Source organism: Scomber scombrus, chromosome 22 (genome assembly GCF_963691925.1).
Source record: "Scomber scombrus chromosome 22, fScoSco1.1, whole genome shotgun sequence".
Classification (NCBI taxonomy): Eukaryota; Metazoa; Chordata; class Actinopteri; order Scombriformes; family Scombridae; genus Scomber; species Scomber scombrus.
Genome location: NC_084991.1, coordinates 20,008,080 through 20,033,835, shown reverse-complemented (window position 1 = coordinate 20,033,835; position 25,756 = coordinate 20,008,080). Strand labels below are relative to the sequence as shown.

Below are 25,756 nucleotides of genomic sequence, written 5' to 3'. Positions count from 1 at the left end.
AAAGAAAATAATGAGCCCTAACTATTTTTACATGTAGACAGATGAGTCATAGTTTCATCCAGATGGTGCGCGACGCCCTGAAGGTGCACACATAATATAAATTGAAGAGCTCTGAAATGAATCCCTTGAGAAAAGCAGATATGACTAAGCCAGGAAACAAGCTTTCGAGTGGCATATCTGAACAGAGATAATACTGTACATGGTAGTCCGTCTCTTGAACGCCTCGGGCACGACAAAACAGAACATGGAAATTTATGCACAAGTACTACTGTACGTATTTATGTGTGTGTGTCAGAGCTGTTCACGACGATTTGCAAACGTGTTGCTGGCTGGTTCATTTCTTTTCCAGCGGGCGTGTAAACAAGCAGGGACGTATATATCCGTGCTGTAAGTATGAATGTATGTGTGTGTGTGTGTGTGTGTGTGTGAGAGCGTGCACACGTGAGTCGCTTTGATAGAGGTGCTGCTGCCTCAGCATAATTCAAGCATCAGATATCATCTTGCTCTGTCTAGTTTGTACCCCACACACGTTCAGCGGCAGATAAGGCAGGAATGAGAGAATGAGCGAAAAAGAGCAGAGAGAGAGAGAGAGAGAGAGAGAGAGGAAAGAGAGAGAGAGAGAGAGAGAGAGAGAGAGAGAGAGAGAGAGAGAGAGAGAGAGAGAGAGAGAGGTATTTGCAGTACAATACCCAAGCTACTAATCCAAAAGCTCTTTAACCCACCAGTCACCCCTCCCCCAAGTCTCTCTCCACACAGGCACACGCACTTTCATCCCCAAATCTCCACCTTCATCAATCCGTAGAAAAGCCACATATCAGATCAACAAAATATGTTGATGTGTGATACGAGACGCAATGAACACATGTAAATATACAATTATTTCACGCTTGTGCCATCTGGAAATATACAAAAGTTTGGACGCATTTTCTGTCCAAACTTTTAAGTGGTGCTGTGGGCTGGATAATCACACTAAATCTACAATAATAACAACAATATTTAACCATACTCTGTTCACTCTGTTCTTATCCATGGATCAAAAAGCACAATTGTTGCACAAATACAAGTTTAGAATAACTTTTACGAGCTGTAGAGTGTCTTAAAGTACGTCAAACATATGCTTGTGTTGTTGTTTTTTTTAAGCATGTATTTTATTATATGTTTTATATGTTTTTTATGTTCCACTTGGCTGCAGGACAGATTTCTTATTCTTCTTATTAGGTTAAATTGAAGTTGTTGACAGATCCTAGAATGACAACTCCTTCCTAAAAAGATTGTCTGATAATATAATTGTACATTTTTGTACATTTTGTCCCATATCCCAGACATACTGTGATCACTGTATCAGTATTGGGACATATGTTGGTCAGTAATAGGGCTGGGCGATATGGACAAAAATCAAATATCACAATATTTTGGATCAAATAGCTCGATATCGATATTGAAACAATATTGTAGAGATGACTGTTGATGCTTTCACAAAATATTTACACAATGAAGTATTTGATAATCATCAGTAATGTGGATAAAATGACAAAGTGGGTAAAAGGTACATAACAGAACATCTAGAACAGTCTGGTAAGAAAATTATATATTTTTACTGTAATTTAAAACCAGGAAAAGACAACTCTGATGACATATCGCGATATTACCAAATCTAAGACGATATCCAGTCTCATATCACGATATCGATATAATATCAATATATTGCCCAGCTCTAGTCAGTAACTAACAAGAAAAAATGATATGTTTATGGTAGTTTAGATACATTGTGGTAATTATTTCCCCACTCAGCAAATATTTTGGTAACTATTTTCTAATATTCAAACTTAAAAAGGATGTTTATGTTATGCATTTAACAAATATGGTCTGGTCTCATAAACACTCATAAATATTTACTGGTATCAGCCTGTAAAATCCAGCATGTGCCTTATGTAGAAAATCATATCACAGTCATAATAAAATACATTTTATACAACTAATGCAAAAACTTCATCTCTGACCATAAATATCATCATTATCATCTCTGGTATATTACCACCCAATATTACTCTTGTAAATAATGTAAATAATGTCACAATTACTTTTATTATATATTTTTACTATCATTGTTGTTGTTGTTACTTATTGTTCTTTATTGTTCGTTTTCTTATTGTTGCTCTCCTATTTTACTGTCCACTTTTCTGCTGTGATAATGTACATTTTCCCCACTGTGGGACTAATAAATGAATAACTTATCTTATCTTATCTTAAATCCTTATTCACTCAATGTCAGTTAACTATTAATAACGTGTGTTTAAATTCCTTCATTATGTTACAAAATGTCCAAAACTATGATCATTAGAGAGATATACACATTCGTACTGGAGTGGGCCACTTGGCTAGTCGGTCACAATCAGTTTAAGGTCAGATAAGTTCCCAGTCACACACACACACATGCACACACACACACACACACACAAATAGTCTCAGTGGTAGTAAAGCCGCCTTACTGTCAGAATGGCCGTTTGCTGCGTATTGATTTCCTATAGATGTTTCCTCTGGCCGCCTCTCTCTCCCTTTTGAATTGTAAACTTAACACCGTCTCACTGATTAAATTTCTAACTTCCCCTACCCGCCTTTGTCAAACCCAACATTTGCAAACTTAACACATTCAGATTAAACACCTCTCTCTCTCTCACTCTGCGGTGAGAAGAGCCTTCTCCTCCTCCTCCTCATTTCCCTTCTCGATTCAATATCCCACCACGGATCCCTGTGTGTGTCTATTATTGTAAACACACAGGATTAAATACCAGGCTCTCTCTCACAGGATGGCTGCAGACTTAACACACACACACACACTGACACTTTTTTATATTCTTCTCTCTCTCTTTCTTATTTCACCACTCCCGTTCTTCCTAACACTGTACTCATACTGAGAAGATGACCCAACAATTTTTTTTTTTTTTAAAGGCGCCTGTCTGTTGCACACAAAATAGGGAACAGTGAGATAGCACGCAAAATGTATATAACCCATCTGTGATTTTCATCTGGAGCCGCTCGCTACAGTACGTGGCCAAAGCTCTCGCTAAGATCTCGAAATGTCACGGTGTGGTCATGACGTACCAGCAACCCCCCCCCCCCAAAAAAAAATGCAGCCTGTCTGACTGAATCTTTAAATCCAATCAGATCAATCAGGAGAAATTTGGCAGCCATGTAACAAATATCATGCAGTGTGTGTGTCTGTGTCTTTCTAAAAAGGTCAAGTCTTAAAAAGAAAAGAAAAAAAACGTCCGCTGTTGACAAATGGGGCGTTGCAGCAGTTCTGCGGCTGAGATCTCAGATTACTCAGAGAGGAAGACGGAGACGGCGTCGCGGCGCTCTGCAAATAATTCACAACTGTCGGAAGGTTTAACAATGAAAGTGGCCGTCGCGTTCATAAAGTGTGCACACAAGACAAAACAGACGTGTACACACAGAACAGACAGATACATACTGTTAGTGTAGTTATCACTGCTTGTTCTGTACAGGAATGTTTAATATTACATTCTTTTATAATGTATATAATATATATTATTGTTTTATGTGAAATGTTTTAATGGTATTTGTTTTATTTGTAGTTATTATTTATGTGATTTACAAAAGGAATTCAAAATTGGCTCATCTTATCCAAACTGTTCAGAAAGTTGTTCAACAGCAAATACCCTGTATGTATATTTAATTACCATTGTTTATGTCACTGTAAAAAAAAAACAACTGTATTATGTGTAAGAAAATAAGGGTCATTGTACACACTAATATTTCCTCTTTTTCTGAACTCTGCAAACTTTTATTTTGGTTAAAAAAAAAAAAAAAATTCCATGAACCAAATGTAATCGCTTCAATGTTTATCCATCAGTCCAAAATAAGTTAAAAAAATGTTTATAAAATGAGTCCAAGTATATTCAGTATTCAATTAAATAAAACAACTTATCTTAAGCTGGGAGCAGCAAGTGTTTATTTCTTTTTCTATTTAGCTTGATAAATAACTTTTAAATGAATAAAGTTTTCAAAATGATTATTACATTTCTATTAATCAACTAAATGTGTCAGTTTCTGTTTTTCTTTCACCTATTTTATTATTATTATTATCATTATTATTATTATCATTATTATTATCATTATTATCAGTATTATTAGTATTAGTATTAGTATTAGTCCAATTAAGCCCAGTATGCTCTGACTTGCCTTTAAACTTCTCCTTACAATCGCAGCTACCAGTTGCACAATCAGCGCACATAAACACACACAGGTTAGACTAAATGAACCAAAAGCATGATTTCTCCATGTGAGGAGCAGCACAGAGCAAAGTTTCACCAAATATTTAAAAAAAAAAATAAATTATCGGTTATAATCGCTGTCACACTTGCAGCGTTTTCCTACTACACAGATGCTGCGCTACATTAAGATAAGATAAGATAAGTCTTTATTAGTGTTATTAGAAATGTTTCAGTGTTACCGCAGCGCAAACATGAAGCAAGTAGACAGACTGAACGGTTGAAGTCACGTTATCAACCACAGGAAATAATGACAGTATTTTTTATCAGTTTTGGTGAATGCGGTCTGACGGCAGCAGAGTTTACTGTAAAATCTAACAGTAGCAGGAAGGAAGGACATGCAGGGTGAAGCAGGCGGTCTCTGAAGGAGCTTCCCTGTTCTGCATGGGGCTGGACATGTTCTCCATCATTCTCCTTTCTCCCACCACCACCTCCACTGGATCGAGGGGGCGTCCCAGGACAGAGCTGGCCTCCTTAACCAGTCTAAGTGTCTTTGTGTCAGCAGTCGAGAAGATGCTGTTGCCCCTGGAGACCACTTCATTGAAGATGGCTGATGCCACCAGAGAGTCAAAAACCTCAGCAGATAGAGTCTGCTCTGTCCTTTCTTATTATGTCTTTTATAGCTGCTGCACTGTATTTGCATTTTTTCCAACACCCACTGGGGTGCCGAGCGGTTGTGTATGCTGCTTGTACATTACAGAAATAATGATGATATATTGTACAGCGCACTGTGAAAGTGGGCCAGTACCCAATGTGTTTGGTTTCCTCAGCAGCAGGTTTCTAGTGTTCCTTTGCTGAGCTGAATCACACGCTGAGCTCCGACATTGTTTCCAACTCAATGCGGTGCGTCGTTTGTGATCATTTTTTACTCATGTAGGTGTTTTTATAACTGGAGTAAACACAATGAATGTTTTCTGTGATGGTGTGCAATAACAGTCAGGCCAAAGACATCGGATCCTGTAAAACTATAATTCCTAATATTATTAGGGCTGACTAACATTACTATTGTGATATGATTTGTGAAATTTGGGGGAGCAAACATTCACTTAATTATCAGTTATTCTCAATATATCTCATATTAAAAGGATTATGGTGTGATTTTTGCAGGGATCTTATTTATTTTCTTATTTATTTAAAATGTGGTATTTTGATTCACATTTCACCTCCTGTAATTTGAAAATTGTAGTAGGCCGTATTCAATCAAATTTCGATGAATTGCTCAGCCTTTAATATTATTATCATTATTATCGTTTAAAGTGCGTACCATGGAAACTCGAAAGGACAAAAAAAACAGAAGAAAAAGTTTGGAGAGAACATGAGGAACTGGTGGGATGTGTAATTTAGACCACTGACACACCAAAACCTTTGATTTTGATATGTAACAGCTTTTTTTTCTTTTTTTTTTTTTACATATAATTACACATTTTTTGGAGGTGTTTGGACTTTTTAGGGCACAAAAAACAATTTAAAGACATCGCCATTGACCATTTTCCATTTTTTTTTATAGGCTTGAATAAACATATTCATTGAATAAGAACTAAAACTACTTTTGGCTCGACACGCTGGTACATTTGTGTGTGTGTGTGTGTGTGTGTGTGTTACCACCAACCTTTAATTGGCTGCTTGACCTCTCCGTTCTCCCTCTTGATCTCGTTCATCACCTTGTGCTTGTTCTTCTCCCTCTCCTTTTCCTTGACCTTCTTCTTCTCCCTCTCCTCTCGGTCTCTCTCTTTTGCCTTGTCCTTGGCGGAGTGCTCTGTGGAGGCAGAGAGAGTGAAAGGTTTCAGGTCTCTCGCTGGTACAAACACATTAGCACAAGAGCCCCTGATTTACTCGCCCGCTCACAAACAGACATACAGACATAAAACACTTGGCCGCACACTCCACTTGCTTCGATTTTTTATTTTATTTTTTCTAAGCCCTTAACTGAATTCACTCCAAGTGCTTCACCTTGGCCATCACCCTCAACTTTTCCATAATCTTGTTGGTCTTCCTCCTACACGCCTCTGCTCTTATCTCTCGTGTTTCCTCTGCGGCGTAATTCCCTTTAAGGCCACAGCGACTCTATAACTTCACTTCATAACCTTAACGCTACATCGTCTCATTTAAAAAAATTAATTCAAAATACACACCTCACGTCTCCTCCTCCTCCTCCTCCCCTGCCAAACTCATCCCCTCTTCCCATGTTGAGCCACTACTAAGTTCAATATGCTCTGGTCTTTTAAAAGAAAGTCCTATAACTCTCCCCCCTGCAGTTCCGACTCATTTCATTTCCTTCTTTCGGCGCTAATCATTCGAGTGTTGTGGGAATATCGCAGATCTAGGAATTGAATGGAGGAGGAAAATTGCTGCGTATCGACGTGTGATGAGAGCAGCCAGTTTTAAAATGTAAATACCATCACGCGCACACACACACACACATACACACCTCTTCAAGTTGTCAAGTGCTTTGTGAAAGGCTGAGCATGTCTCAGTGTGGATAAGAGAGTGAAACCTCGCTCTGGGTGCAGATTTCAGACGCTGATCTTAAACTATTGAGATACCAATCACTCCTCCTTATTGATCAGTGGTGCTAATATATTGTGTAGAGAACCCTTCCCACTTTGTTATAATGATCAACAGTGATTCTTAATTTATTCTTCTGCTTCCTATAGACCACACCTACTGAAGATACACCTTCCTGTAGCCATTGTGTCAGAGTTCCTGCAAAGAGTACGAGAACGAAATAATAATACATTTTACATTTTATTTTTAAGGCGCCTTTCAGGGCACTCAAGGTCGCCTTACAATACAGATAAAAAACAATTAAAAGAGCCAAAACATGTAAGTGCAATAAAAAACAAATACAATCAGAAAACTGCAGGATGGATGACAAATTAAAGTGAGTATGAAAGTTTGAAAAGGTGGGTTTTTAGACGGGATTTGAAAATGGATAGAGAGGTAATGTTCCTGATGTCGGGGGGAAGGGAGTTCCAGAGGCGGGGGGCAGAGCGGCTGAAGGCTCTGGACCCCATGGTGGACAGACGGGCAGAGGGAACAGCGAGGCTGATGGAGGAGGCTGATCTGAGAAATACCTGTCTCCTCCTCCTCGTGTCCTGGCTGACACCCTACAGGGACAGTCATACAGCATTTCCTGAGCCAGACGCCTGACACCTAACCAACCCCGACACCCCCCCTCCAGCTGAGCCTCACCTTTCTTAAAATAACTTTCATTTTTTATCAAAATCTTTTGTAAAAGTCGTCTCCTTTGATTCTTTATTTCCTTTCATTTCCCCCCATAAAGACATAAAACCTTCCATTTCTCCCCTCTTGTTTCTTTCTTTTCCTTTCCAAAGAACTTTAGTTCTTTGAACTCTGTCACATCCATCTCTAAAAAAAAAAAAAAAAAAAAAAAAAGGAAGCCATGTTTTCAGACTGCTTGTTCTCCCGTGGATGTGGAGGAGTGGGAAAGTGAACACAGTGGTGTTGAAGGATCAAAGGAGGAAACGCTTTGAAAACCTAACGGCTTAAAGGGGCAGCAGGAGAATTAGACTGAATGAAACTTAAATAAATACCTTGCCACTTTTCTTTTTTTTTTTCTTTTTTCTTTTCATTGTAGTGGGTCATTTTTCTTTGTTATCTAACAATCAGGTAGGTAGAAATGCCCCGTGTTTAAAAGGAGGAATGCCAAGAATGCTAACAAACCATTTTAGGAAGTTATAGATGCTGTAAAAATTACCAGACACTGTAAGCTGCCAGGTGAAGAAAAAACATGTTTCAAAACATCAATTTAGCTCCACAGGAAGCCGCCGACAAAAAGGAGGTCTTATTCAGATCCGCTGCCAGACTCACAAAGACGTGCCAGGCAGTTATAAAGTTAAAATTTACAGCGAACAGGAGATAAATTAGCACAGGATGATTAATCACAGCCTGAGAAAAATGCACTGAAGAGGACTGGATGATGCTTCAGTCGTTAGAGATCACGTGACGAGAGAGAGAGGGTCACAAGTTCAAAGTGGTTCGTGACTACAATGTAAAAACGAGGCGTTTTCGGAGTGACTCAGAAATCAACTGAACATGTAAATGAAACTTTTTGTCTCTTTTTTTTCTCGTTTTGGTGATTTTCTAGCAGCAGCTGGTTTTTTGAAGGAGAACCCAGCAGGTGATTTTCAATGGCGGGATGATCACAGGAGAGAAAAACACTTTGAAAGATGGAGAGCCGGAGGCAGGCAGTTTGTAAACTGCGACTACACCATCGCTCACCGACATCAAACTTTTACTTAAAGTTGGGAGTGTGTATAAAAAAAAGTGACACTTGCCTTCCTTTTGAATCATCTGTCCTTAAAATGAACTGTCCGCTGTGCTCCCTCAACTCAAAAATGCTGTGAAACTGAAAAAGATACATTTGACTCTCACAAAACCCAAAAAGACTAACAAATCTTCATGATCTAGCAGCTGGAAATGAGTAATTACTGACAAAAACAGCTTGATTCAACATATTTTAGAACAAACTCATTACTTCCACTACAAGTGTTTTCTTTTAGCAGCTCGGCAGACATGAAAAGATGACTTCATGGCATGTGATTAACAGCTCCATAACCCCCGGCCTCACACAGAGCCACCAAAGAAGCCAGCGTTATGTTTGTTTTAATCTGCAGGACCAGAGGTAGACCTGCCCTCAGGAGGAAAATCCTAAAACTCCAGATGGTCGGCTAACCCCTGCTGGTGTAACAAATCCACGCCTCGCCACCTTAAAAAGATCTCAGTGATTTAGTAGTTAAGATCCGTGCAGCCTGCGTGTCGTTGTGACCTGCGACTGCTCGGGCAGAGTTAAGTGTCGGCTGTTTTATGCCACTGAACAAATGAGCTAAGTGACACTGACTCAATTGGGGTGCTGATTGCAGCTCTTCTATACTGAAGGGGGGATTTCTGTCAGCGTGGTGGACCATTTACATGAACACAAACAACCTAATTAGCGCAATTTAGACATTTACATGATTTCCATTAACCCGACTTAAATCTGAGCTTACATGATTTCTTCTTTCAGGACGGTGTCTAGAAAGATGTGCGACTTCTAGATAACTCGAAGACTGAATAATGAGAAAATAAGTCAGTGTTTTCCAGGTTGATGTATGTGAAGAATGCCCTAAATGTAAACTCCTGTTGCTGCAAGGCTTAAATGTCATATTACACCTTTATCAAACAATCTGCTCTTTATTTAAATTCTTAGTCCTTCAATCAACCAAAACCTGCAGTTTAAAACCACTAAAGATCAAACGTTTAGTCACTTAATCGATTGTAGATCGACAGAAAATGAATCTGCAACTATTTTGTTAATCTGTGAATCATCAAAGTAGATTTTCCACCAGATTAAAAAAACATTTTAAATGGAGAATAAAATCTGTAGGTGAATCAGTAGTGAAAATAATGACAAGTGGTATTTAAGCGCTGGCAACTGTACCAGCTTTGTTATTGAGTTATAATTTATCCAATAACTTGGTTGAAGTAGGTTAGTCTGTTAATGTTCACAGATGAAATTACTGAGAGCGCTGCAGTTAGTTATAAGTATTTCAGCCAGGATGTAATGTAGGAGAGTCATATAAGGTCAGCCAAATGAAAACTTGGCTTGGCTTTCCCCCCTCGTCTTGCCCCACTTGTAAGCGGCGGTCAGCTCTTCCTGGCCTTCAGCGTCGCTCCAGCAGCAAAAACCTACACCACTAATAATATTACTGCGATGATGTGATACTCTTTTGAGCCCTTCCAGGAAGGTCAGAGCACAATCTGCTTCGGAGTGGCACTCCTGAAGCTGGCAGGGACTCCTTCTGTGAACTCAAGGATACATTTCAGGACCGGGCCTCCGACTCAAACTCGTGTCCGCTTGTTATGAACGCAGCGATCTGTCTGAACATGAGGCCAAACTGCCACTCAATGCATATTGGGGAAACCCCTCTGTGTTGTTCAATATAAAAAAGGATCCAATTCAAAACGATATTATTTCCGCATCGCCCACTGCGGCTGACTCAGAGTCAAGAAGGAAGACTGACACACTGTTACCAGTATTTACAGGCAGGTGCAGCTCAGAACGGATCATTTTAATCCTCCTTAGAAATATTCTGGAAAGGATTAATGCCGTTTCCCCACATTGATACTACTTCTTCACATTTGAAGGTATTCAGTGTAATTGCAATCACCTTCTGCTGGCTGCAGGAGCAATTAGAGATTCAGTACCTCTGTGAGACGGTCGAGGGAGCGCTGGTATTTCTACATCTGTTTTGAAATCTCTTGGTGAGCACTGCCTGCCACCATTCGCCTTGAATAAAAACAAAAATGACATCCAACAAAGCCTGTTTACAAGACCGTGGCTCTCTGATGGTGTGTTAAGACTACAGGCCAACAACACGTCGCTTCCTGCTGCTCTTACTGACTGCGGTGGCTGTTCAAAGCACGTCATGACCTCTTAAACTACCCAACTGGAAAAGGGTGACATCATGCACTCCCAAACACTGACATGTGTCCGCTGCGTACTGCTGCTGAGTGTCTTAACACACACACAAATAACATATACACACATACACATTGCCAATGTGTGTCTTCCAATTTTTTAAATGCTGCAAGAAATAAATAAATAAATAAACTACACACAATTCCAGTAATGAGACATATGAGTCATATTAGCAGCTTCAGCTGTGACCCTATCACTCAAATGAATACAATCATTTATCATCAGGAATTAATCAAATGAACCTATTTATAAGATAATGTGTTGAGCCTATTTGCAATTTCACGAATGACCTGATGTCAATTATGTTTATGATGGTAACGTACAATAACGCTGAGCAACATGTGGGTTGATCATATACAGCTTTCCTTTCATTTATTTAACATAAAGCATAATAATTTAGCTTTTCCTGGAGTGCATAATGAACATTTAGTTGATATACAGTCACCAAGCACTTCATTAGGTACACCTGTGCAATCAAATCAATCCAATACAACAGCTCTGCTATAAATTCTACTTTTAAGAAGTTTATACATGTTCAGTTTTGTTACCCCCCCCCCCCCCCCATGTATGTTAATAGTGTCGACAAAATATTCACTCTAGTACACCACCATCACCCACTATGACCTCAATAATAAAAATAAACCAGAATCACAACCTCTCTGACAATGTCAACAAAAACTGAAAATGTATAAACTTCATAAATATTTAATGTATAGTATAGTTATTGTGTTGGATTGCATTAGATTGCACAGGTGTACCTAATAAAGAGACCAGTATCTGTGTACTGTATGTATTATTCAAATATGTTTAGCTCTAACACTTATGTAACATGATTAAATGAAGAGACTAGATGCTTTATTGTCTGGAATTGGGGATATTGCAATATTGTTATTATTTATTAATAATCGGTAATTATGTAATAATATTAAATGTTTGGACTTGTCTTGTTCTTAAAGGCTGCAGCACACCAAGCTGACACAATTATTCATAATTTATACAACTTGCTGTTGCACCTGAGTCAAATTATTCAGGTATTTCCTTCTCAGTTACATAAATGTCATGCAACAACTCCAGTGGACCAGCCGCCAAACACAACTACACGATGCGGTGAAACTTGCTATGTTAAGTATATTATTACAGCTGTATAATAAAGCTCTCAGTGTAACAAGAAAAAAAAAAAGAAAAAAAAATTAGAGGAGACGCCGAAAGAAAACAACATGTTCTGTCCAACTGCGGAACATGGAGTATCAACAAGCCGCGGAGCTTCGTGTCTGCTTCCCATACAGCCTGAGGTTACAGAGGGGGGCGTGGTGCTCCACCAAAACAACACTTACCCTATAATGGCGGGCGGCTGTCATATTGTTGTGACAGCGGCGTGTAGTTTTAACACATATGCACCGCTCAAAAAGGCAAGCAAATAATTAAAAATAACGTTACAGGTTAAATAATCGTCTACTTCAATCCACATTACAACCGTGGACGCAATTACAGCTTTCGTTCTAACATATTTATTACACATACACATTAAACGCATCTTTATATAAATATGATTAAAACAGGTTACATTTAGGCCATTATCACGTAACTACGGTAACTAGGTAACGATTCCGCAGCAGCACGAGAGCAGCTGGTTACCATGGAACAACCAGGTCGCGCGACTGCTGCCATGGAACGCTTGTTGTGGAGCTCGAGGGTTCACGAGCGGGTGAACAAGCGACGAAAAGAAGGCAGCTAACTGAGCCAAAACCCGTAGAAACATCCACTAAAACTGCGCTTCATAGACAATAAACTCTATGTAAATGTTTTAATCGAACTATATTTAGATTAAGGCAACACTTAAATATCCTACGGTTGTTTTATTTTTTTAGTACACGGCGTTTTAAACAGTAGCGGGACTGTCCAGACGAATTAGGAGGCAGACAACTGCACACAACTATAAAAAAAAAAGGGCTGAACACTAGCCTACTTATACGTATATGTGTATAAACACAACTCACAACTTTACGAAATCGCTTCAGTGTTATAATAAAAAATTAACCAAATATATTACATTATGATGGCCTACCTTTTGGTGGCAATATGACCTCCCCATTTTCTCTCTTCACTGCAGAGTTGTTGTTGAATCTGCTGATATCGTTGTTGCTAACGTTACTCCCGGGTCCGGAGGTCAACAACAACGGCTGCTGTTTATGTTGTTTCTTTTTCTCCTCTCCGCCTCCTTTCCCCTTCTCCCTCTCTTTCTCCCGCTGTTTGTCTTTGCTTGGCTTCTTGGGTTTGGATGAGGAGGAGGAAGAAGAAGAAGAAGAAGAAGTAGTAGTAGAAGAAGAAGGTGGCTTGTGGAGGAAGAAATCGCTCTGTTTGAAGACTTTGTGTGTGTTTGTCGGTGGCTGGGATCCGCCGGTGGCAGGCACCGAGCTGAAGCTGCCGTAACTCGGCTGTTGGAGTTTCTCTCTCCCGCTGCCGGTGAGTTTCTTGGGTTTGATGCTCCGCTCCTCGACTCGGACCTTCTTGGGCGGCGGCGGCGGCGGCGCGTTACAATCCCGGGAAGTGTGAGAGCGGTTGTCAGAGGCTCCTTTCCCCTCTGTCGGCTTGGTAAGCGGGTTTTTAACGGGGGCGACCGCCGGGGCTACCGCAGTTGCAGCAGCAGCAGCTCCGGTGAGGTGAACGGAGCCCTGCGAGTCAGCCATCTTGAGGCTTCTCTCTCTATTTACTCTCTCCCCCCCAACGGCCGCCGCTGCTGTTTTTTTTACAGGCAGGCGGGGGGGCGTGGTCGATGTATGATTGACATGCGGACATTGACCAAGGGGGCGGGATTAGAACGTGAGTGACAGGCAGAGTGGGCGGGGTTTTTATCAGCCTACTGTATTGAAATAATAATGAGAAGCAACACTATGCACTAAGTCAATGTGGAGAAGCATCATGAAAAATTATGTTTTTCTTCTTATGTATTTGGTAAATTGAGGAGTAAAACATTCTTAAATGTGAATGTTTGCTGATATTTATCTATTTTATATCTTTATAGATTGAATATCTTTAGGTTTTGGACAACTTATCAGACAAGATAAGGCATTTGAAAGCTGAATGAACACTACCTACAAGTTTGTTTTCACATTTTTCTACTGAAAGTGGAAAGTTTCTCTGTGCTCATTGAAAATCTGAGTAGGCAAGGCAAGGTAAGGCAGCTTTATTTATATAGCGTATTTACATTTTTTAAAACCCAATTATAATAAAAAGGGAAAAAATTTACAAAATTGGAAACATTAAAATATACAATTAAAAAAAGAACCCAATAATATTAAAAATAAAACAAAGTGAAGAAAAAGAAAAAGAAAACAAAAAGCTGGACTAAACTAGAATATAAAAAAATATTACTTGCTTTAAAATACAGGAACATACTGTGCAAGCGAAAGATTAAGGTTTAAAGTGCTTTAAAAGGGCTCAATCATAAGCACATGAAAAGAGAAATGTTTTTAAACTGGATTATATATTATATATAAATATTCTCATTTGGGGCTGATTTCAGTTCTGTTGGTAGCTTGTACTTATGCGCCTGATTTATGATGTCACAACTAGTTTGAAAGCTGATCCTGGTCCAATATTCAACTTACTCAAGTGTGATGTGGAAACTTGAAGCCTCCAGTGTATAAACACAGATAATTAAGTAGGAGACATCTTATTCCTAGCTGTTAAATTAACCTTGAATTTTATTTGCATATTCATAGATTTGATATTTTATAATGAGAAAGAAGTGATTTTAAGGATTTTTAACAAGGTATCTGAACATTTTTGTGGAAAAGGTTATGTCAGACACTATTTATTTATTTAAGCAGAGGATATCTATGTATTAAAATATGTCTGGAGGAAATCTATATATCACAAAGATAACTAGACTAATTGTTAACCAATAATGTCACCCACAAGGTTTCAGAAGTTCCTTTCCTTCAGGTTCACATTAGATATCTCAGATACTTGTATGTTTAACACACAGAATATTTAAAGATCTCCACATACACATGCATGAAGACATTAATACTATGCTTGCAACAATAATACTGATATGAATTATCCACAAAAAACTATAATTAACATGTCAAAACTGACTTAGGCCCACCCTTTAAAATCAGATTTTTAATGAGCACAGAGAAACCATCTAGATGAGTGTGAAAACAGCCTTTTAGGTAAGTGTCAAACAGTGTGAGCTCAAACATCCAACTGTAGGAACGAGAAGAAAAACAGGTTTTTGAGTCGAGGGGGGAAAATGTTTTGACAAAGAAAGTCTCACCACCAAAAGTGTCCCAGACGCATTTATGGAGCTTTCAATCTGGTCACACTCTGTTTCTCAGCGTTAACATCGCCCGGTTGACATGGAAATGTAGATGTTCACATTTTTTTACCTATCGTTTGTCAATAAATAATTTAAAAATGCTGCTAGTTATTTACGGAGTCCAACGTGATGGCCTTAAATGGCTCAGCTTGTCATATCAGTCATCAAAAACCTGAAGATATTCAATCTGTAACAATATAAAAGAGAAAATATCAGCAAACTCTCACATTTAAGAATTTTTACTTCACAATTTACCAACTTTTTATTTGATTCAAGTTGGTGCCTTACTCTTTTCACTTTCTTTGACACCAGACTGACCATCCATATACAAAATAGCACCTAAAGAATATTTTAAACCTCTTTTCATCAGTCTGTTTAACCAGTTTTGGCATTTTTTCTTCCCATGAAATAACCCTTAAAGACAGAGACGGTGTACTGGCCACGACTGATTGATAGAAAACATTGAGAAGAGTTCATAATGATGTTGGTGGGCTGTATGTATGTATATGTACTGTATGTATGTGTGTGTGTGTTCAAATGGAAATGCTCCCATCAAAGGGATAAAACTTGCTTCTTTCATCTAATCTTCACAACTGGATTATCTTATCACTCTCACAGACACAGGACGCATCATTATACAGTGTCATGAATCCTCCGGTGCTGTTTACACTTTCATTTAGTGAGATGAAAACATTTTTTCCTTTCACTCAGACCGATTGGCAGAGCTCTCAGTACAAGGACTATCAATGTGTGACAGCCAACCGTGAATACTAAACACGATTAGCGGCTGAACGAGGAGAATTGTAAAAAGTTACAACATTGTGACAAGATTATTGTATGAAGCAAGCAATGAGCGGAAATCTGATGAGGGGAACACCACCAAGTGAACTCTTGCAGCATCTATTGTACGTGACTAATATATTTCAAATTAATCAGGTCGAACACGTTTGATATTCTGGGCTTTAAAACAGAGCTGACACAGTTTTCAGTTTCTTCAGATGGCAGCTCAGTCTGCTGCGACTGCTCACATACACTCAACACTGATTGGCTATATTTATAAGCCATTACATAACATGTTAAACTGCTCCATGGGAAAACTGTGGTGACCCAGTTAAGACAGCAACCTGGCTCAATTTATACAACACAGACAGCGAGAGAGAGAGAGTGTGTTCATGTTGTGTTGCAGTACGCGTAGGTGTGGCACAAAGGTAACACTGCACAAATGATCAGGTGTGATGCAGTGAAAGAGGAAAACCAAAAGGAAGAAACTGAGTATTAAACACTGAAGTGGAAAGAGGCCTGTGTGATGTGTGGACTTGATTCTACCTCATGATGCAATGCGTGTATTTTTAGTGACTGTGATGTGTGTAAAATGTAAGAGTTTTTGTTTTTTTTGGCATAAAACATTAATTGATATGAGCATTTAAAAAGCTATTTATATATGTGAGAACATGTTGTTTTGTATGTTTGGGGTTGAAAGGTTTCCATCTTTTAAAAGTTTGGATTTACTCCAAAAAAGTGAACATAGTGACATACCTCACAATGTGTCTCATCAGCTATTATTTTGCTTATCATTATTATTATAGCTTCCATAACTATTCTGAAGCATCAGAAAATATCTAAAGCTGCATATTTGAACAATAATAAATTCAGTTGTAGAGTGGGCTTCATATGAGTCCATGTTTAGTGGATTAAAAGTAGTCAGGAGGATGGGATTTCCTCCTGAGACGTTTTTAGGCCTATATAAAAAGCAGAAGTGCCCATTAAGATTTCAATCATAGCTATAAAAAAAGATATGACTTTTAAAAAATGTTATTTTATGGTTGACTGTGCCCTCCACTTATATACAGGGTGCCTATTTTAAATTCAGTTATTTTTTACGTCTCTCATATTTTAAAGTGTGACCCATTATCATTCATCCGTCAAGGAGTCGAGTGACATTTCTCCACTATTACAGCAAACTAATGACCCAAACATGGATGTGATTGTCCTGCATGCATAGACTTGTGCTGCACTGCACATATAAATGGATATTAAAGTGCTTTAATATGTATAGTTTATTCCAAATATCACCGTAATATGTTTTTAAACCCCATATTTGTGTTGTATCCATAATTAAAGAGGACTGACATGATCAGTAAATGTTGCGCTGAGTATAATTAATCTGAAATTAACATGTGAGCAACGGCAAATAATTACAGTATGTCTGATCACCTGCTGGGCCTCTGTGTGTGCGTGAAGCAAATACAAATGTGAAACCTCGGGTCTCTCTGTGTAAGACAGGGAGCGAATGTGTATCTATACCACCTGCAGTGATTAATTAATTGTCATTTTAGTGTGTGTGTGTGTGTGTGTGTGTGTGTGTGTGTGTGTGTGTGTGTGTGTGTGTGTGTGTGTGCATTCATCTCTGCAGATCTTCCAGGTGGGCAGAGGAACTCCTGCTGTGTGACTACCTGCTTTACACACAATCTTTAAGCCATCATCATCATCAACTGTCCTGATTGACAATATAAGTTTATATTTAGTAAGCTGTTAGCAGCAGTGGGAAGAAACTAAGCACATTTACTCAAGTGCTTTTAATTTACTTGAGCTTTTCCATTTTATGCTACTTTAAGTTCTGGTTTCTTTGCAGATGAGGATTTTTCATTATAAACTTATGGTGACTTTATAAAGTACAATGCATCTTAAAGGATTAAACAGGAGTTTCCTGTTTTTGACCCCTTACAAGAAAGCAGTGTCTGTCAGATGTTTGAGATGATTTAATTTTAATAACAGTTTGAGGCCTAAATATGTTAAATAATTTAATATTTCACCAAAAAAGCTACAATTCAACGACACAAATATGAAAGCAAAGAACTTCATTTTTTCTTCTTTCCTGTCCCATCATCTCATGACCCATAGAGGGAGCCACTGAGTTGAAATACATAAATGAACAGTGGTTGAAGTAGTTAAAACCAGCTCCACCTAAAGTAGCTACTACAGTAAAATGCTTCTTACACATTGATTTGATAATGTAATATATTATGATGTATATGCCACAGGGGGCATTTCTCTGTATAATTAGTACTTTTACCTTTATAGCTTGAGTACATGTTGGTGGTAATACGTAGTTTGAATGCAGACTGGTACTTTTACTTGAATATTTTTTAAATTGCGGTATTGACACTTGCGATATTTTATCCACCACTAGCTGCACGAAATTGAATATTTTAAGCTTGTTGCTTCAGAAACAAGTCGACCACTGATCTGCTCTAGACTACAAACTTAAAACATACACACACACACACACACACACCCTGCAAACATACCTTTTCATGACAATATCAAGTACAAAAAAAAAAGAGGCGTGTCTTTACTTTATGTTCATTTTTACTGATTGATTTCTGCAACATACAAACATTTCGGGTGTGTGTGTGTATGTGTGTGTGTGTGTGTGTGTAAAGATGGGGACAAGGGGGCAGGGGGGCGTGGCTGAATAAGAGTCCCACAGGAGGCAATGAGCAAGCAGCAGCGAATCCTATCGCTCACGCTCATGCCGCTAATGACGATTGGTGGATAGGGGTAAGGGGAGGGCGGGCTCTCTCTTAAAGGCACAGGTGGGCTCTTTCTGAGATCGAGGCTAGTGTGCGTGTGTTGGGGGTGTCAGATAGATGAGCGTAGTTGGTGGTGGATAAACAGAAAGAAACGGAGGCTGAGAAAGAAAATAAACAGATGAGAAATTATAAATAAAGTTTAAAAAAATGTCTCTTCTCAACATGTCTATTAGTCAGTTTATGGGTGTATTATATTACGTTACTTTGAACCACCAACAAGTTAGAGATGCGTTAATAAAGCAAACCGATCTGTTGGCACAGAGACGTGTTGAAATGACAGCCTTTAAAAAAATGAAGGAGGTAGAAATGAGGGTGGGTGGGAGGCAGATGAAAGAGAGGAAACAGCAGGGGAAGCATGAAGGAAGAGAAATAAGAGAAAAATAATGAGATGCTCTTCATCCAGAGCAGGAGATCCATCTCCGCTGCATGTCTTAAAAATAAAAAAAGGTGGGCAGAGATGAAGAAAGTATGTAAGAAAAGAGGAGACAAATGGGGGGCTGGGAGGGGAGCAGTGGACTCGTGATGCAACAAACAACCGCGTATACAAAAATAACTTTTAAAATACCATTTACAAAAAAAAACAACCATTATTATTATTATTATCATCATCATTAATATTATTATTACAATCTTAGCCCGTTGTAGCTATCTGAAAGGGGGCCGGCTGGCAGTCAACGCTTTTCTTCTGCCAACCAATTAAAATAAAACGAAAAAAAAAAAAAAAGTTCAATCTTTTAAGCATATTAAGTAAAACAAAACAAAAACCCTGAAATATTTGCCAGAAGCAAAAACAAAAGGGCAGCAGAATAATTTACAGTTTTAACAGGAAACATTGTGCAGGGGGGAGGAATCATCATCATCATCATCATGCACTGACTTTCTTACATCTTCTGTTAATAAGAATATTTAAGGAATAGCAACAAAAAAAAAACTGAAATATTATATACCTAAACTGCCCTGTACAGTTCTTTATCTTTATAAAACAATGCATATACTGTATAGTTATGGTAGCTAATGAAGGAGAAGTTACAGAGAACATTAAAAAAAAAAAAAAAGTCAGGAGGAAACAGTAGTCCTGGGTCCCGAGCTGCTGTTGTCTTATCCGATCATTGTCTCACACGTACAGAAACGGGTACAAGAACAGTTTGGCCTCCAGATGAGAAACCATGCAAGTTGGATTTTTATCGAGGAGGAGTTGTTTTGTGAAACTAGACTTTTTGTTGTGCCTCCTGGAGGGTTTTTTTGTCCCCTCCCTGTCAGGTCCCATAAGAGTCTCAGGAGTAAACAGGTTGATAACATGAGAAACTTGCATGGCTGTTCATCGGAGAGGCCTCGCCAGTAGGAGGAGGAGGAGGAGGAGAGCAGAAAAGAAGGAGAAGGACAGATTTTAAAAAAAAAACAAGACAAGCGCAGAGGAGAATGAAACAAAACAGCAAACGAGTCCCGAGGTGAGACGCGGGAACAGAAACGAACAGAAGAGAAAAGCCACATTAAGGAGGACTGTCTTTGGCCGTCTTCTCTGAGAGGCAGACTAAGGCAGGCTCATGGTCCCAGCAGTGAGAGCCAGAGTCACAGAGCTGAGGCGTCTGGCCATTGCTAAAAACGCTTTAAACTCCGCTGTGATTAGACTGTGACTTGAAATGGACACAGTTAAGAGAGAACCAGCTTTTGACATAACATGATGCCATTTTTAAGCCTCTAAGACTTTTCTTGTCATCTTCGCTTTTATCTTAATACTGAATATATTTTAACCTCTTCAGGCGGCTCTCAAAAGTATTCAAATTAAATCAGTTTGAGAAGGAAACACCACTCTTTGGTTGGGCTGCTTGCAACTTTTACATATTAATAACCTGTAAAGAGATAAGATTCCTTCACTTTAAAGAATCCCAAGTCAAATATGTTGTATAGTATCAACTTTTCCTGAAACCATGATTTTCAATTTAACGGATCTTTGCGGAAAAATGACAACTTTACAGTAAAATCCACTGCAGTCACAAAGCAGGACTCCCGAATGCTGCAATGACCAAACTGCATCAATCTACGACTCTGGCAAAAAAAAAGGGAGGTCAGCATAGAAATATAAAATTACTAGAGTGGACATTACTACAGACAAGAGGTGAGAAACAGGTGAATGTCAGCTCTAGTTTTTTTCTGTCTCTATGCTGATCTTTAATAATGTAGCACCAGCGCACAGAAAGTGGGAGAGAGACACAGAAATACAGAAAGAGAGAAAAAGAAAGAGAGAGGGAGAGAGAGATTGAGAGAGAGAGAGAGAGCACCCGGGCAACCTGTACATACCCAACAGAAAAGGTTGCATCATGGGTAACAGATTATCTAGGTTCGCTTTGAAGATTGTTGTTCGTTCAGTAGGAGCAAGCAGACACCTTCTGGGAGTTCAGTTAAACCTCAGGAAATCGGCTTCCCACAGTAGCTTTTTCTGATTAAAGATAATTCCTGATTCATTTCTCATTTTGGTATGAAAGTTTTCTCCCTGTTCATTTAAAGACAACAGCTTTATTGAATTTGTAACGGTTACTCCTACATCCCCCCTCCAATTAGTCTAAGAATGGATAGATATTCAGGATATGTTTACAGCTCAGAGAGAACATTTCCTAATTTACGCTTATCTCAACAAAAACAGGGGGAAAAGAAAAAGCAGGAATTATCCTTTAATCATTAACAAGGAAATAACCAGACTGATCCCATTTCAGCGTCCAGAGAAGTCAAAACCTCAAGAATGTGGGCTTTGTTCCAAAATGGACAAACCACTTGACCAATAAGTGTTCTTCTGCTTTGCACAGTGGCACTTTGAAGGAGGAACTGAAGAGGAGGAGGAGGAGGAGGAGGAGGAGGAGAGGAGTCTTGAGAACGTATTGGCACAGAGTTACACAGAAAGTGTTTCTATGTAAAAATGTGCTGCCTGTGTAGCATCTATCAACTTGGTTTTGGACCAGCCAGGTGAAATTCGTCTCTTGGTGAGGGAGCAGACTATTGACGGACGGACAGACGGGTCAATCCATCATGTCCACTCCAGGGGGGGGTCTCGAGGGCCTTTGGGCTGAATGCAGCGGTTACCGAACCCTGAAGGACAGAAGGAAAGAAAACGTTCTTTGAATTAAATAAAGTAAAATAAATCGAAATATTTCATCCCCAGAGGTGCCTTCAGTTCTTGCTTGGTCTCAAAACCAACCAACATCTTCCGCATACATACAGCCCAAAGCTAAGTTTCATGAAATCAGCAAAAGCAACGTCGCACTTTAAAAACAATGATGACATAAACAGAAACAATCTTTGACAACTACAGGGTTTTTTTTTTGTTTGTTTGTTTTTTGCTGGAAATGAAAAAAATCATTACTTGTGTCCCTTCAGAAGTTGTAAGTCATAGAGGGAAAAAAAGGTGCATTCACTGATGTCAGAACATACGACAGAGGTAAGACCGAAGACTTACCCACCCAGGTCTGCCTTGTTGTCTGTTGCCGTGGTGCCAGCGGATGCAGGGTCAGCTGGAGACATCTTCTTAACACACTCTGACACATCTACACACACACAGGGTGGAAACGCTGTGTGAATATCAGTGTCTGTATAAGTGTTTAGCAGGTGTTGTATGATGGTTTTAGTGATATAAGATCCACTTAGAATGCAGAGGGGAGATCCCAGTTTAGTTAAAGCCATAATTATTACCAATGTTTGACTAGTTAGCACTGAAAATACAAATATTAGAGATACTTAAGCCATTGAATGATCAGGTTTGACTTGACATGTCTTTATGTTTTGGTTGATAATACATGTAGCAACGACACCACAATACAAAAATTTACCATGAGCTTAGAAACTTGCACTTAGGCTTTTTATCCTGTGTAAACGCTCCTGTTGAGTTATATACATGGTGGGTTAAAAAAAATCGTTATATAATTCAAGTCAAACAGTTTTTCCCCCTTTCGATTATTCTGTGACTGTAACACACACACGTACCCAAACTACTGAAGCAATAAATTGGCAGAAACCATCATCACACACTCCTCAAAGCACTGATAAGCACACACACTTTCATTGCACTTCTCCTCAGACATGCTTGATCTTTTTTCCTCTCTCTGCGTCACGGTTACCACTCGCTCTCTTTCTTACTGCTGCCTTGCTGCTGTCAGTCTTTTTATCGTGCGAACGGCTAATTCGTAAAAACACGGAAGGTCTATTTCCTGTTCTGCTGACTAACTCTACGCCTGAAAACAAGACGCACGCGAGAACTAACGTACAGAGACAAAGCAGATAAAGGCGAGACAAGACACAGGAAGACAAGCTGAGGTGAACTATGACGTGTGTCCGCACCTTTGTGTGTCGAGGCCGATGTCCTCACGTCCAAAGGGTCTGACGGAGAAAGCGAGAAACGAGTGAATTAGACAAAGAAAACACATTTGAAGACAAGTGAACAATAAAGTTAAGACACATAAAGCACAAAAAAAGACACACGTGCCAAAGTCCACTCATCCTTTCAAACTCGCTGTGTTTACAATACCTGTACACTCTTTTCTTCGTCTTTCTCCTCCATTAAACCACTCTTTCCTTCATCCCCCCCCAATCTCACCGTGGGGCTCCATTTGCAGTAAAAAGTTGCACCCAAGCTTTGCCTACACTTGTGCAAAAAATATTCAGACTGAATGATCCTCTTTGAAGCAGAATCAGGAGGTGAACACAGGTGAAACCCTCTTTGATCAAAACTGTAGCGAATGATGAAGGATTTTAAAATCACTCAATAAATCAGAGACTAAAAGTGGTGTCCTGATTCAAAGATTATCTTTAGAAAAAAAACAAAAAAAAACAACTGCACTGGAGGTCTGAAATATCCAATGGTGCCCTCTTGTGTTGTAAAATTGATAAAGCGTCTCATAAAAGAGTTCAGTTTAACTGTTTATCTTCTTTTCATCTCATGTGCTCTAATGTGGGAGAATATGTTAACGGCAGCAAGACAACATGGACGCCGAGTTATTAAAGGAGAGGTACCTGCAATATGTGCATCCATCTGTGTGTTTGAAGTGAGGCTGACAGAGACTGAGCCGCTATCTGCTCATACTCTATACGCTACCAGATGAAAGGAGATGAAATGGAAACAGAAATTTATATTCCACCTGTTTCAGCCTCATATCAGAAGCTGCCGACTGTATCAAACAACCACTTTTTCCTTCTCACATCATCACGCGTTAATTTTCTCTCTGTAAATATTAAAAGCAGACCAATACGAGCACCTCACAGAGAAAACAAAGAAACTATGAAAGTGTTTGGATCAACTCCAGCTGTTTATAATCACTGATCCATCCATCCATCTCGATAACACGGAGCCGTTAAAAAAAACCACCTGCGATGTATCCAGGAGGCGGCCCGGTCGGTGAATCCGCGCCCCGCTGGAAACACACACACCTGTGAATCTCGACCAATGCAAACACGCACCTGTGGCCAGTATGAAGGACTCAGGGGTTCTCTCGGGGAGGGGGGGAGGGGAGTCGTCGCTGTCCCAGCAGTCTGGGGTTAAAAAGGTCAGAGGTCAAATGAGAAGCAATGTTAATTCACTGGCCGAGAGGAAAGTCAAGTGAGAGCGGGACAAAAAGAAATAAAAGCTCAACAGATGAAACTCTGTTTAGCCTCCTTTTTTCAAATATTTAAAACATGGAGGAGAAATATGGAGATATACTTCACTGTTTCCTGTCTTAACACACTGATGTACAGCTTTCTGAAAGCATATTTATATATATATATATATATATATAGGAGGTATCTGATGGGATGAGTTTCTAAACATGTGCCTGTTGTTTCAGGAGTTATCAAAGTATCACTTTACTGGTATTGAGTCAGGTACATTAAGTGCCATTCATGATATTGTGATGTTGTAATAAATCATGAAAAGGAAAAAGTAATGTATTTAATTAATTGTAAGCTATTATGTCCATTTAAAGTACATTTATATAATTATTTATATGTTGCATTCTTATTATTAGTGTTGCTGGATTTGTGGTCATTGGTAATTCAGACACAAGCACATATACAAAATTAAATTTTCTTCTTTATTTTTACTTTCTATTGCAAATTTGTGAAAAAGCTTTAAAAAAAAAAGTTAAATATGTTTTTGCCGTTTTAAAAACATTTTATTTCATTTCTAAATTGTTATGTAAGTTAATGTCAGTATTCACACTGTGTCTGAATATGGTCAAAACAATGAGGCATTTTAATCCATTTTTTTTTTTAAAGTGTTCATGCATCATGAGGCCTGATAAGCTGCATTTTGAATTATCATCTTTTTTTCCACTAATTATTAAAAGTCCTTCAAGCTATTCTCAGTTATTAACAGTGGAAAATGTTCATTACTCCTGACCACATGCTATTCTCTGTTAGCTTCATGGCTGTGACTGACATGTTACTTCTCTACATCTGAGATCATTTTGTTTTTGTTGTTTTTTTTTATTTGTTTTTGTTGGGGGGTTTTTTTGGTGGGACTTTTGCTGCTTGATAAATACACAGTCTGTTTAAGTTTCAGGGCCTGACGGGTTGCAGCTGAAATACTGATTTGTTCCAGACAGTCGCTGATTACATTTCCCTGCATTCTCTCGATCGTATCCTGTCCAAACTTCCCATCTGAGGGTAATATTGTCCATCTATGAAGAAAATTTGGACACGGCTCATTAGCTTTAGCTCCTGCTGCAGCATGTTATGAGAAGGAAACAATGTAACGAGGAAAAGATGAGTGCAGCTGCTCCTGTTAAACCACTAACTATAAATACTGTACATATCTGATGATTTTGAAATCTTATAATGCCTCAAGGATGTGTAATATCAACTGTAACTCAGTGTAACAACTATATAAACTCACTCAATTATCTCCGCCACACACGACCCCGCTACCAGAACATTTATGGGGTCTAACAATAAACTTTTATAATCCACTGTCCGGCTAAAATGTTTCTTTTTAATGCAAGTTAATTGTCTAAGGAGTCATTTTCTTGTAATGAGCTTATTACACAGCGTGAGATTGACTGTGTCTTTCTCACTGAGACCTTAAAGACCCCTCTAATTATATTCT

General features: G+C 38.9%; 2 protein-coding genes across 2 annotated transcripts in view; both read right to left on the bottom strand.

Annotated features, from left to right (window-relative positions):
* The window catches only part of LOC134004334 (lysine-specific demethylase RSBN1L-like), a 30,374-nt gene extending 16,886 nt beyond the window's left edge, over nt 1-13,488 (bottom strand). The window contains 2 exon segments of the mRNA XM_062443564.1: nt 5,902-6,048; nt 12,839-13,488. Coding sequence (XP_062299548.1) covers nt 5,902-6,048; nt 12,839-13,460 — 769 coding nt within the window. The 5' untranslated portion in view covers nt 13,461-13,488.
* Nucleotides 13,489-18,475: 4,987 nt separating this feature from the next.
* Nucleotides 18,476-25,756, bottom strand: part of ptpn12 (protein tyrosine phosphatase non-receptor type 12) — a gene marked incomplete in the record, with an annotated part of 46,074 nt that continues 38,793 nt past the window's right edge. Inside the window, 3 exon segments of the mRNA XM_062444118.1 lie at nt 18,476-21,771; nt 22,139-22,226; nt 23,017-23,055. Of these exon segments, the coding sequence (XP_062300102.1) occupies nt 21,762-21,771; nt 22,139-22,226; nt 23,017-23,055 (137 nt within the window).